Source organism: Callithrix jacchus, chromosome 15 (assembly GCF_049354715.1).
Source record: "Callithrix jacchus isolate 240 chromosome 15, calJac240_pri, whole genome shotgun sequence".
Lineage (NCBI taxonomy): Eukaryota > Metazoa > Chordata > Mammalia > Primates > Cebidae > Callithrix > Callithrix jacchus.
In genome coordinates, this window is record NC_133516.1 from 33,242,722 (window position 1) to 33,257,324 (window position 14,603).

Here is a 14,603-nt window from a genome sequence, read left to right on the forward strand (position 1 = left end):
GAGAAGCAAGAACCCAGGAGGTGTCAGCGGCCTTAGACCAAACGGCATCCAGGAGAGAGGGGCACGACTGTACCCCACCTGGTTCCCTCGTGGCGAGTCCACCCTGCGGGCCCTGGGAATGCACAGGGTGGGTCCGGGGACCATTCCGACAGCACTGTGGGTGAAACTGGGATGGGTCTGAAAATGGTGTCGTCTCCTCCTTCTCCAGATCTCCCCTCTCTGACCAGGAGGCCCGTGGCCATCTCCGGGCGCAGGAAGGAGGCACTGGAAGCGGAAGCGAGTGGGGAGTCCGGGTAGAGGGAGTCCCCCACCTGACCGGCCTCGCCCCCTCCGGAGTTTGCTGCAGCTGAGGGCACCAGATCGGGGGAGAAGCCTGTCCCGGGCCAGCCAGCCCAATCGCCTCTCGCAGATTTCCCTCCGCTGGCGCGCAGCAGCTGCTCGTGGATTCGCGCGCGGGCTCGGGACGGCGCGAGCCCGGGTGGCGCGAGCCCCTGCGCGGCAGGGAGTGGCGCATGCGCCGCCGTCCTGCGAGCCCGCTGGGGCGAGCCGAGCCGCGGCGGCGCCGGGAGCCAGGCGGCGGAGCTGTGAGGAAGCTAGCGGCGGCGCGGGAGCAGCGGCGACGGACAGGTGGCGAGCCCTCGCCCGCGCCGCCTGGGGCTGCTGGGCCACCCGCGGATCCTAGCGGTCCAGACGTGGCGGGGGTGGCGGCGGCATCCCGTACGGCCTGTGAGGGATGCGCCGCCCACTGCCCCGCGCCGCCTGACCGCCCCCGCCTCGGCTCGCGGTGCGCCACAGCCTGGCCCGCGGCCGTCCCCGCCGCGTTGTCGCCCGGTCGCCGCGCCCGCGGGGCCGTGCCCGGCCCGGCCATGTGGACCCCCACGGAGGAGGAGAAATACGGCGTAGGTAGGTGAGGCTCCGGTCTGGCCGTGGCGGAGGTTCTGGGGGACGCTCCCAGCTCCCGGCCACGCCTGGATTCGCACCCTCGTGCCCCCGCCCCTGCCCGCAGGCTGCGCGGCCTCTGCGCTGGGCGAGCGCGGGGTGGGGGCGGGTGCGGGGGTGGGCTCGGGTCTCTGTGTGCAGAGAGGGCGGCAGGGGGCGCTGGCGGTGCGGCCTTGGCAGGTGCGGCCCGCGGGAGGGGTGGGCAAGGCCCGGGCAGTTGCCTGAGGTTTCTGGTGTGGGCCATCGGGCAGTTTTACCAGAGAAGACAAATTCTAGGAATGTGTTTTCTTCGCTCCAAAAGCTCGATTTTAATGAGTTTCCGCACCTGAATTGATGAGCCCGATGACTGTTTATTTTTGTACTGGAACCTTACAAGAAAACGGATGAAAAACGTTGACATCATTTTCCCAATTCAAAAAATTGGGCATTTGACTGCAAATATTTGATCTGTTTTAATTTTTTTTTTGCCTTTAGTATTAGAAGTAATACTTTACAATGGGAAATGTTTTTGGACATGTATGAATGTTAAGTTTAGGTATTTTATCACATGGTTTTGTTTTCAAAAAAACCTTGTTTTCAGATGAGAGACCCTATTCCTCTTAGAAACCCCTTTTTATCAGTTGTAAGTGTTAAACTCTAGAAGCTAAATAATTCTTACAATATTAAACTTCTTCAAAAAGAATATTCAGTAAAGTATTGAATGTTTTACTTTTGCAGTGTTAGTGTTTTGTGGTAATTACATGATAGAGTTAAGCCTCATTGCATCACCTATCATCTTGTTTAGTTAGAAACAGATTTAAAATGTTGAGTGTACAGGTTTCATTTTTCCTCAGCTCATAATGGAAAATTTTAGATAGGAAATTATTCTAAACATGATTTTTTGTTTCCCATCTTTACTGCAATTTAATCAAGATGTAGTTCACAATTCACTGCAAAATAACTTGAAACTGCAGTGGCAACGAATGTTTTGGAATGCTATCAGGCAGGTTATCATGCGAAAATGGAATTTATTTAAATTTAAGGACCAGCAGAGAGGTCTTCTATTCTAGTAGAAAATCTTGTTTTAAAAGGTAACTTTCTGAAACAATTAGCTATGCTAGGATGGTGGTGATAAAGGGAGCTCTAGTCCTAGAGTCTCTATTGAGAAGGAATTGGGAAATGATGCGAAGAGCTGGTATTCACCTCTGGGGACATTTTACCTCTTTTCTTAGAGTATTCCCTGAATACTGAGTTGATTTTGTGAAATGAGGAGTTGGTGGTTTATCTTCTCCATAACTCACTCCCAGAACTGCTTAACTAGAATAACAAGCAACTGATGTGAGTGGTCAACTCTCCAGTGGCACCCTATGATTGATTTTTTAGCGGGGGAGAAGCCCTTGAGTAGTGAACAAAGTGGAATCCAGAGTCCTAGCTTCTCTTTACTGGTGTTGTAGGCAAGTAATTTAACATCATTTTCTTAATGTGTAAATTGGGGATAATGTTTACCTATCTTACAGGGTTGTGAAAGTGAAATGAGAACATACTGAATGCTTAATAAGCATTCGTTTCTTCTTTTCCCCTTAGTATTTAGACTAATAACACTAAGTGTGTTCGTTCTGAGACAGAGCCAATGCAAGGTAGTCAAGATAGGTATATGTGAATCCCAAAGCCCTAGGTTTGGTATGTTATTTACTCGGGAAGATGCAATGCAATTCTTACATTCCTAGGATTGTGTGTTTAGCTTAAAAAAAATTGTTATTCCTTTTGGAGGGCCACAGCATTGGGCTCAGGGCAGAGCTTAAATGCTTGCTAAATGAGAGAGACAGTTACACAGAAGGCATTTTCATAGAAGCTCTGGTTTAGTATAATTTAGATGCCCTTTCTACCAAACCAAGCAACTCTCTCTCCTATTTATCTCACAGTCTTCTTCTACTGTCCCTTCCTTAGTTATGATCTAAAAGTTTTTCTGTAAATTGTTTAAAACTCAGTAGACATTTTTTTTACATAAGGATGTTAGGGCTACACTTCTAGGGCTTTTCATAAAATCCACTTTATAAGGTGGCTTATACATTATGCTTATGAGAAAAATAGTTAATTAAAATGGCATTTTGCTGCATCATTTAATTGCTATGAGGGCTAGCTTGAAAATGTAACCATTATCATTGTTCCTGTGAGAAAATGTTTTGAGTTTCAGCTTTGATTTTTATGACTAACTGGGAGCACAGATTTCTGTCTCTGTTTGTCAACCTGTAATCAATTGTACAGCAAAGAGGGAAACCCCTTAGCCTTCACTTCCTACCAATTTGGAGAAGTTTGTGGAAGGCCTCCTTTTGCCCTGATTTTAGTGAGGGAAGGAGTCCCCTGTTGCAGCAGTACAAAGGGTTTTTTCCATTGCAGCTGTTCATTTGTATTTGAGATCCTGTGGTATCTTATTCAATTTTTTATAATATAGGAATTCTGTACCAGTTATAACATGACTGAATTATTTGATTTATTCATTTAGGATGAGGTGATGACTGAGCTCCCCTTTCCATTGTAATATTCTGTGAGTGACTTTAGGCAGTGGGGAGGACAGTATCCTTTTCTGAGGGTCAATGATAAGTCTGTCAGTGTGCCAGGGACTCTCACTTAGGTAACCCCATGTCAATTCCCAGAGTAGTCTTAATGTTATCATTATCGCACAGATGAAGAAACTGGATCCCAAACGTTGTTAATTTTTTTTTGTCCTTCAGCGATTGTATGTTTCCCTTAATTTTCTTCTTGGTAGTGGGCAGTATTTTGTGATATACTTGACTGTCTTGCTCTCTTTCTCTGGTGTTGTAAGGGACTGTTCTTTACTGAACTCGTTCACTCATGTTTTGACTTCTCATGTTTCTTTCCCTCTTAGAGAATCTCTGCTTTCTTTTCTGTTGCCATGAATGCTTGGAAAGTCCTGCATCCTTTCATTCTTTATTCTACCTTTCCAAGAAGCTTCCTGCTCTAAAGTGTATTAGGTGAGAAAAATCCAGGTATTTTCGTGAAACACCTGTCTTTCTCTATACTGACTGTACCCAAAGTACCAAAAGTAGAAAACGAAAACCAAGAAAATTATTTTCTCACCCTCTAATAGGAACAGCAAACACCAACAATTTTTAAAACAAGATTATTTGTAATTAAACTCCTTGAATAGAAAAGCATAAAGGTTTGAGTACGTATGTATTAGTTTGATGTCTTAAAAGTGGAAGCTGCTTCAGAAGGTTATCTTGTTTATTCTGCTGCTGTCATGAGGCAGTTATTTTTTTTGAGAGATGGGGTCCTGCTCTTGTCAACCCTCCAGGCTGGAGTGCAGTGGCATGATCATAGTTCACTGCAGCCTTGAACTCCTGGGCTCAAGTGATCCTCCTGCCACAGTCTCCCAAGTAGCTGGGACTACAAGTGTTTACCACCTTGCCTGGCTAATTTTAAAATTTTAATTAAAAAAATATTTTTTAGTGATACGGTTTTGCTATGTTGTCCAGGCTGGCCTCAAGCTGCTGGCTTCAAGCTCTCCTCCACCTTGGCCTCTTGAGTCACTGGGATTATACCTTCAAGCACTGTGCCCAGCTACGGCAAATGTTTAAATAATTCAGGACATTTATTGCTTATTTTTTCTTAATCCATTTGAATAGAACATGAAAAATTTTTCTTGTTACCAATCTGAAGATGTTACATTTTAGTTTTGTAATATTATATTTTTTTTTTCCTATTTAAAAAAGTAATACATATTTTATATATTACTTTTGCCTAATTTCCTTTTGCTTGGGTTTCCCCAGAAAGGGAAGAAAAGCACTTAAAAAAAGTCAGAAACAACAAAACCCTGAGTCCTTAAAAGAAACTTGTAAAGATCCTGTGGTACAGGGAAAGAATCTGAAGGTGGGACGGAATAGATCCTTGAAATCAGATCTGAAAGAACGAGTGTTCACAGAATTTGAGTAAATTTGTTGGCAAATGGACTAGAACTCCCCAAAATAGTCTGAAGGCAATGTGCTGTTTAGTTATTAATTCAATGAGGGAAGCCCAACTTTTACAACCTCTGGAAGGGCCCCAATATTCCTTTAGAGGTCAAGACATCCACAAGGGTAGGAAAGATACCCATCACTTAATTTTGTTCTGAAAAGTGAGGAAGTGCTTGATGTCTTATGTTTATGTTTTCTGTTCATGGGGAACTTCCACATTCATGATTCTACTTGAGCTTTACACTCTATTGCCACCTCTCCCTTCTTTTGTAAACAGATGAGAAAGAAGCCTTATGTAAGAGAAATTAAGAGACTGATCTAAGGTACTTTGATAGTAGGTGCTGAGTTGAGATTTGAACCTAGGACTTTGAGATTCTAAGCCACAGATTGTTTTATTATACCATGTCCTCTGAAAGGAATTTGTCAGTAGTATATGCCTCTGGCTTGAAAGATGAGACATACTTAGGAATTATATTTCTGTATTACACTTTTTTTTCTTTTCTTTGTCTTTTTTTTTTTTTAGATAGTTTTGCTGCAATGCCCCGGGGGGAGTTCAGTGGCACAATCTCGGCTCACTGCAACGTCTGCTTCCTGGGTTCAAGAGAGTCTCCTGTCTCAGCCTCCTGAGTAGCTGGGACTGTAGGCATGCACCACCATGCCTGGCTAATTTTTTTGTCTTTAGTAGAGACGGAGTTTCACCATATTGGTCAGGCTGGTCTTGAATTCCTGGCCTCAAGTGATCCACCTGCCTTGGCCTCTCAAAGTGTTGGAATTACAGGCATGAGCCACCATGCCTGGCTCTTTTTTTTTTTTTTTTTTTTTTTTAAGACAGGGTCTTGCTTTGTTACCCAGGCTAGTGTGCCATGGCATGATCATAGCTCACAGTAACCTTGAACTCCTGGGCTCAAGCCATCCTTTCCAGTAGCTAGGAAAACAGGCCCACGCCACCACACCCAGCTAATTTTTAAATTTATTGTAGAGACTGGGTCTCGCTGTTTTGCTCAGGGTGGTCTTGAACTCCTGGTCTCAAGAGACCTTCCCTCCTTGGCCTCCCAAAGTGGCAGGTTTACAGGCATGAGCCACTGCGCCCATACTGCTGCCTACTTTTTAATGGGATTATTTGGTTTTGCTGTTGAGTTCGTTGTATGTTTTGCATCTTAGTCCCTTATCAGATAAATAGTTTGCAAATATTTTTTCCCATTCTGTAGGTTGTCTCTTTACTCTGGTTGTTTCCTTTGCTGTACAGAAGCTTTTAGTTTAATGTAGCCCCACTTGTCTTTTTTTGTTTTTGTTGCCTGTGCTTTTGAGGTCTTAGTCATAAAATTTTTGCCTAGATGAATGTCTTGAAGCATTTTCCCTATGTTTGCTTTTAGTAGATACATAGTTTTGGGTCTTATGTTAAAGTTTTTAATCATTTTAAGTCTGTTGAGTAGACTTCAGATTTCTAGTTCATTTTATCATGCAGTGTTAGAATATGCTTTAGAAACATTAAGCTAAATTGTAAACATGGCACCTATTTCTGTGTAGTATTATTAGATACATTCTGACGTACAACAGTCTCAAAAGAATGGTCATTGAGGTTGAAAGTACTTTAACATCATACCATATTTTTACGTTGGTGCTAAATTTTAATTTTTAATAGCTTATATTTTGAATTGTTTTGAATTTTTGTTTTTATTCTTTAAGAATGATCTGAAATTATTCCCAATATGTAAACGTTATTGGGTATGCTGTATTATGATTTGAATTCCAGTGTTATGCTTTTAATGTAATGAACAAATCTGTTTATGATTATGCATTTAAGTGTCTTGCATACCCCCTCTTGACAGATTTTTGCATGGAAAGCAAGTTTTTTTTTCATATAAAGGCTCTGGAAACCTTAAAAAAATTTTCATACATTACCAAATTATTTTAGCTATGGCCTAAGTACTTGCAGTTGATTTGCTCTATCACCCCTTAGGATAGTCTAGTAAAGATAATTACTATGTTGGGAAATGTCATTCAGAAGCTTCCTGTTTTCCTGCTTACCTACAATGGATTAAAACCACATCCTCCTGCTTCAATCTGATTCTCCCTATCCCTTTGGAACTCATTCATGAGCTCTTGCTAATAAATGAGAACCAACATGATAGAAGAATTAGAGTGTGATAGAACAGAACTTGATAGTACTGTTTAGTACCATACCTTCAACAGATATGTATTTGGCCTATATTCAAACATATCTATTGCCAGTGCCCTCACCACTTTTTGGGACAGTCCATTTTATTGTTAGCTGTGTGAGAACATTCTTATTGAGTACAATAATGACTCCCTGTAGTTTCTTATAAGTCCTTGTTCTGTGCTTGCATATAAATAACTTGCATCATAGCTCTTCAGTAAGTAATACATTTTAGAACTCTAAGAAATCTTATAGATGATATAGTTTAAGGCTCTAGAGCTAAGACTAGTTAGAATAGCTAGCATTTATTGAGTGTTTAACACGTCTAGTAATTTTGTTATGATTCAAATTTGCATGTTCAGCCTCATCCACTGACCTGTTTATACTTTACCCTTTAGCCAAACTGAACTTTCCCCAGGTTCTTCTGTTTGTACTTTACTTAAAACTAGTGCTGCCATGTGCCAGAATTGTTAAACACTTATTTGCTGCATCATGTCTTTGTTCATATTGTTACTTCTACATAGAGTGCCTTTCCCCCATGTCTTCATTTCTTAAATTATTTCCAGCCTGCCAAGACTTCTCTCATATATTGTTATCTCTGTAAATCCTGTCCTAGATTCTTGGCCCTACTCCTCTCTTTCTTCAACCAGATATATTTTATTCTGTATTAAATCTTGTTATACTTTGTACTTTATAGTGTTACATTTACCTTATCCTCTTCCATTAGACTAATGTCTTTCCAACTTTTGACTATGACCTACAATAAGAAATACATTTAAAATTGTTATCTTGGGCTGGGCGCGGTGGCTCACGTCTGTAATCCCAGCACTTTGGGAGGCCTAGTTGGGTGGATCACTTGAGATCAGGAGTTCGAGACCAGCCTGGTCAACATGGTAAAACCCTGTCTCCCCTAAAAATATAAAAATTAGCTGAATGTGGTGGTGTACCCTTGTAATCCTAGCTACTCGGGAGGTTGAGACAGAAGAATCGCTTGAAGCTAGGATGGGGAGGTTGCAGTGAGCTGAGATCGTGCCACTGCACTCCAGTCTGGGTGACAGAGTGAGACTCCATCTAAAAAAAAAATTGTTATTTTATATGTGTATATTATGTGCATTTATTCATATGTGTGAAAAGTTAAAAGTTTAATGATATGGTACTTTTACTGTGTCCTTGTGCAGTATATGCCAATATTTTGTTTATTTTTATTTTATTAAAAAATATTGGTGACAACTCAATTGATTTTGTGAGCCATGGTTTAAAAAAACATGCTTTAAAAGTAGGGATTATGGGGCCAGATGTGGTGGCTTATGCCTGTAATTCCAGCACTTTGGGAGGCGGAGGAGGATGGATCACGAGGTCAGGAATTCGAGACCTGCCTGACCAACATGGTGAAACCCTGTCTCTACTAAAAATACAAAAATTAGCCAGGTGTGGTGATGTGTGCCTATAATCTCAGCTATTCAGGAAGCTGAGGCAGGAGAATCATGTGAACCGGGGAGGGGGAGGCTGCAGTTAGCCAAGATTGTGCCACTGCACTCCAGCCTAGGCAACAGAGTGAGACTCCATTAAAAAAAAAAAATAAAGAAAAGTAGGGATTATGTGATGCTTATCTTTGTTTGTTTGTTTTATGTTTTTGAGATGGAGCTTTGCCCTGTCACCCCAGTATGGGGTGCAGTGGCGCAATCTCGGCTCAGTGCAACCTCTGCCTCCCAGGTTCAAGCGATTCTTGTGCCTCAGCCTCCTAAGTACCTGGGATTACAGGTGCATGCTATCATACTTGGCTAATTTTTGTGTTTTTAGTAGAGATAGGATTTCACCATGTGTTCCAGGCTAGTCTTGAACTCCTAATCTCAAGTGATCCTCCTAAAGTGTTGAATACAGGCGTGAGCCACTGCACCCAGCCCATCTTTGTATTCTTGGCAGATATACCTCAGACCCAGACTTGTAGAAGGTTTTACACACACATTTGTAGCATCAAATTGGACATTTTGTTAATGTGGCATGAAGACGGACTTTTGGAGACTTTTGAGCTGCCATTTCACACTGATTGCTCATATTGAATTTATAACAACTAAATTCTAGGTTTTATTTCATATGAACTGAAGTCAAGCTATATCCCCTCCATCTTGAACTTCTGTGATTGATATTAAACAGAAATATACAATTTTAGTTTTATTTAAAAATATTTTATATTTCTGTTAACATTTTAACCACTGTATTTGGCTTATGAGTACAACCTGTCAAATCTTTTTGAAGCTTAAATTTGTGATTCAAGATTTTACCATCTTTTCTTTGAACTTTTACGCAATTGATAAGCGTGTCTTCTGTGTTTTTCCAAGTGGCTAATAAACAAGTGTGTAAATAAGTAGTGTTTGCAGTATTGTGATTTGGATGCAGACTATTTGTATGACATTTTGTGATTGTGCCAGCTGTGGCACCTTTGTGAACTAGATAATGTTTGGGGTTAGGTTGGGCTCCTTAGCCTTAGTTCATGGCTATGATGTTTTAAGGGGGAAAGATGCTGCTAAAAGGTCTGTGTGGACTTATTAAAGCATGGCGAGTGAGAAAGAAATACCAGCATTGGAAAGATGTTAACTTCCATTTTCATGTTCCTCTATAGGAGGAAGGGTGGTGCTAAACTTTTCTTGAGTTTCGTTTCTGACATTCCCCTCCCCTCCCCTCCCCTCCCCTCCCCTCCCCACCCCTCCCCACCCCTCCCCACAATATCTCGCTCTGTCACCCAGGCTGGAGTGCAGTGGTGCAATCTTGGCTCACTGCAACCTCTGCCTCCTGGGTTCAAGTGATTCTCCTGCCTCAGCCTCCTGAGTAGCTGGGACTACAGGCCTATGCCACCACACCCAGCTAACTTTGTGTGTGTGTGTGTGTGTGTGTGTGTATTTTTAGTAGAGATGTGGTTTTACCATGTTGGCCAGGCTGGGCTTGAATTCCTGACCTCAAGTAATCTGCCTGCCTTGACCTCCCAAAGGGCTGGGATTATAGGCATGAGCCACTGTGCCCAGGCTCTCTCCACATTTTCTACACTCTAGATATACTGGATAATTCACCTTTTTCCAGACGGGACTATAATGTTTCTACCTTTATTGCTGTACTCAGGGTGTTGTTATATCATTGGAATCCTATAATGTTTCTACCTTTATTGCTGTACTCAGGGTGTTGTTATATCATTGGAATCCTATGATTCCCTTTCTCTGCTTGGGGAATGTCAACTGAAAAAAAGCTCAAACATCATCTCTTTTTTATGCCTTTCCCAATTCTGCCTGATATAAATAAGCATTGCTGCTTCTACTGCAGTTGGTACCAACCTCTAGTATGGTATTTGTCCCTTTACATCGTACTTAATTGCATTTTTGCCTCAGGGACTGAGTTTCTTGAGGATAAGGAACTTTGTCTTCATGTTTGTATCATCAGAACCTAGTTCATAGTGAGTGACTGGTGAATGCTTAATTAGGAGTCCAACTTAGTGAAGAATTTTATTTTGCTTTATTAATCCTTACAGTATTTTAAAAGGCAGGCTGTAAATCTAATAATATTTGATTGTTAGAAATTTGTGACATCATGAGTATACTTCTTTTTTTCTCTTGGCCTTTCTCTTTCTTGAGCCTGTCAGAGAGATTTACTGCCGATGGCTAAATTCAAATGACAGATTTTGAGTGGGAGCCTTAGGATTCCAGTACGAATCCCACTCTCTCACCTACAGTTTCACAGTCATCGCAACAGTGATCCAGAACTCTTACAGCAGGTAATTAGGATGCAGTTTGAACTTATCCCGACAATACCCCTTTTGTTTGACATCTTTGGGGAATGCTGTGTTTTAGATGAGTGACTTTTCCAGGGAACTCAAAGTTAAACCTTTAAGAGCACCAAGAAGATATTTTGTCTATTTTTGTTAGAATTTTTTCTAAAATATGACATATCTAGTTTTTCCTGTATTGTGAATTCAATATCTTGAATACATTTGAGCTTTTTATTTTTCTATGTAACATTTCCGTCTGATTACATAAGATATATATCATTACAGAAATCTCAGTAAATGTAGAAAAACATGAAAAGAACATAAAAGTGATCTCTTATTTTTGTTACCTAGTTAACCCCTCTTAACACATTAGCATATCTTTTTAGTTTTTTTTGTATATATGTGTAAGTAGGCATTTAAAATAAATTTAGAACTATACTGCTTATATTGTTTTGCCATCTACTTTTATTTTAAATCTGTCATACTTTGAACATGTTCTTATATCTGGATTCTTCACTCTTTTAAGACTGCTGTTCTGTAATACAGATATACTGTCCTTTACTTACTTTCCTACTTTTGAGCAGTTGGGTGTTTGGAATTAACTGTTGCCAAATTGTCCTCTAGGACAGTGAGGGTACTTGTTTTCTGCATCTTTGTTAGCATTGGGCATTATTTCCTCCACATACTTGCATTTTGAAAAATTTCAAAATTGATACATGCTTGAGAGGAATAAATCCTCAAGCATGATAAAAGTAAAAGGTCCCCTACTACCGCTTCTTGAGTATCAATTGTTTAACTGAATTTCTAGTGATTTGACATTATTAATACAAATAAGTGGTTATGACGATTATGATGTTAATACAGGGATATTTGTTTCTTCCTCACTGACATCCATAGGAAAATTGTTAGTTCCAGTGAGTGTATGCTTCAGGATGAAGTTCTCGTCAAATCTCCTTGTAGCTGGACTTGTCACACCATTATGGCGTGTTAAGTCACTACCTTGACACAAAAATTCTGGAATAATTCTATGAAAGCAGAACCCTTACTGCCAAATTCTTTTTCTCCAGTGTTTAAAGCATGAAAGTTTTCTGCTGTCTTTGGAACTTTGTCTGCAAACAGCTCAAAGGCGAAGTGGTTCAAGGGCTGTCCGTGGCCTAGAACATGGTGGGGTTGACCATGGCTGGTGGCAGGGAGGTCTGGGGGGTAGTGGCGTCTGCAAAACCTTGCCCATTTTCTGTTTTTGACATGGACTTTTGCTCCTGTTGCCCAGGTTGGAGTGCAATGGTGTGATCTTGGCTCACTGCAACCTCCACCTCCTGGGTTCAAGCGATTCTCCTGCCTCAGCCTCCTGAGTAGTGGGGATTACAAGCATGTGCCACTACGTATGGCTAATTTGTATTTTTAGTAGAGATGGGGTTTCTCTATGTCGAACAGGCTGGTCTCAAACTCCCGACTTCAGGTGATCCGTCCACCTCGGCCTCCCAAAGTTTTGGGATTACAGGAGTGAGCCACCGCGCCCAGCTGTCTTGCCCCATTTTCTAATTGAGTTGTTTGTTCTTTTGTTGTTGAGTTGTAGGAGTTCTTTATAGTTTTTGAATATTAATCCTTTATATAGTAGTCCCCAACCTTTTTGACACCAGGGACTGGTTTTGTGGAAGACAGTTTTTCCATAGAAGGGATGGGGGGATGGTTTCAGGATGATTCAAGTGCATTGCATTTATCTTTTATTTTTTTTTGAGGACATTGATGAATTATCATGAATTCTCATTGATCTTCTGTATTTTATACTTTTGTAGCAATTGGGAATAGAAACTCTCTTTTAAAATGATCATGTCTTTCGAATATTTTTAAAATAACTACTTAGCACCCAGCAATTCATCCCACTTATTTTTCATCTAACAGGGTTTTTATTGTTTGTTTTTGCTTTTTAAATCCCTTTAGATTTTCTTTTTTTCTTTTTTTTCTGAAGAAAGAGAAAGAAAAAGAGGGAAATAGAGAAAAAAAAGAGGGAAAAAGAGAAAAAGAGGGAAAAAGAAATATTACTTCATTCCTAAAATGGGTATCAATAATGGCTGATCAATATTTTGTGTGTTTAAAGTGGATAATGTATATTTTATGTGTTTAAAATGGAGAGCTCTATTGAGTTTATTTGTTCTGGATCTGAGTTCAAGTCCTGGATATCGTTATCAATTTTCTGTCTCGTTGAATCTAAATCTCATTATGGGTCTTATGTGTCTGGGTGTTAAGATCTCTTATTATTACATTAATCCTTTTACCCTTGTATCCTTGTAGCTTTGAAATCTATTTTTTTAATTGTGAGAATTGCAACTCCTGCTTTTTATTTATTTATTTTTGCTCTCCGTTTAATTGGTAAGTTTTTTTCCAACCCTTTATTTTGAGTCTTTGTATATCTTTAGATATACCGTTAGATTTTGTCTGTATCTTTTGATTGGGGGATTTAGTCGATTTAAATTTAGGATTACTGCCATTTGATATTAACTGGCTATTTTATCCTTTCGTTGATGTAAATTCTTCTTTATGTTAATGCTCTTTACATTTTGGTGTATTTTTAGAAAGGCTCATACTGGTTGTTCCTTTCTAGGTATAATGCTTCTTTTAGAAGTTCTTGTAAAGCAGGCCTGGTGGTAATAAAATCTCTGAGTACTTGCTTGTTCCTAAAAGATTTTATTTTTCCTTCAATTGTAAAGCTTAAATTGGCAGGATATGAAATTCTGGGCTGAAAGTTCTGTTTTTTAAGTATATTGAATATTGGCCCCCACTCTCTTCTAGCTTGTAGGATTTCCGCTGAGAGATCTGCTGTAAGCCTAATAGGCTTCCCTTTATGGGTAACCTGATCTTTCCCTCTGGCTGCCCTTAATATTTTCTCCTTCGTTTCGATCCTGGTGAATCTAACGATTATGTGCCTTGGGGTTGGTCTTGAGGAATATCTTTGTGGTGTTCTCTGTATTGCCTGGGGTTGAATAGTGTCCTGCTTTGCTAAATTAGGAAAATTTTCCTGGATAATATCCTGAAGAATATTTTTCAGCTTGAATTCATTCTCTCCATCACATTCAGGTACACCAATCAAATGTATATTAGGTCTTTTCACATAGTCCCATATTTCTTGGAGACTTTGCTCATTCCTTTTTATCCTTTTTTCTCTATTCTTGTCTTGTCGTTTTATTTCATTGAGTTGGTCTTCAACCTCTGATATCCTGTCTTCTGCTTGATCCATTCGGCTATTTAAGCTTGTACATATTTCACTGAGTTCTCGTGTTGTATTTTTCAACTCCATAAGTTCATTTGTATTCCTCTCTATATTGTCTATTCTTTTCATCATTTCATCGAACGTTTTTTCAAAGTTCTTAGTTTCTTTACATTGGGTTAGAACAAGTTCCTTTAACTCCCAGAAGTTTCTCATCATCCACCTTTTAAAGCCTATTTCAGATAATGGAACACAGTCTTTTTCCATCAGGACTTGTTCTGTTGCTGATGAGTCCTTTTCCATCAGGGCTTGTTCGGTTGCTGATGAGTCCTTTTCCATCAGGGCTTCTTCCGTTGCTGATGGGTTCTGATTTTGAGTATACTCGGCCTTCTTAGGCTGTTTTTTTCCCTTCATTGTAGATGAACTGCCTTTCTAATTAGGTTTCTGAGTCGACGTCCAATTTATTGATTCCCAGTGCTGGGATCTGAGCAACCCACTGTGGCGGCCTAAATAGCAGCGATAAAACTGATGGTGCTCTTCTGCCTGGGAATCTCTGGTCTGGCTTCCCTCTTGAGTCCGCAACAAGCGGCTCTG

At 40.5% G+C, this 14,603-nt stretch overlaps 1 protein-coding gene across 31 annotated transcripts in view; it reads left to right on the plus strand.

Moving 5' to 3' along the window:
• Nucleotides 1–529: 529 nt before the first annotated feature.
• Nucleotides 530–14,603, plus strand: part of DOCK3 (dedicator of cytokinesis 3) — a 718,052-nt gene continuing 703,978 nt past the window's right edge. For all 31 annotated transcript variants that reach the window (XM_035275648.3, XM_035275652.3, XM_035275649.3 and 28 more), the window contains exon 1: nucleotides 530–903. In XM_035275648.3, the coding sequence (XP_035131539.2) occupies nucleotides 867–903 (37 nt within the window). In that variant the 5' untranslated portion in view covers nucleotides 530–866. The remainder of the gene's footprint in view (nucleotides 904–14,603) is intronic.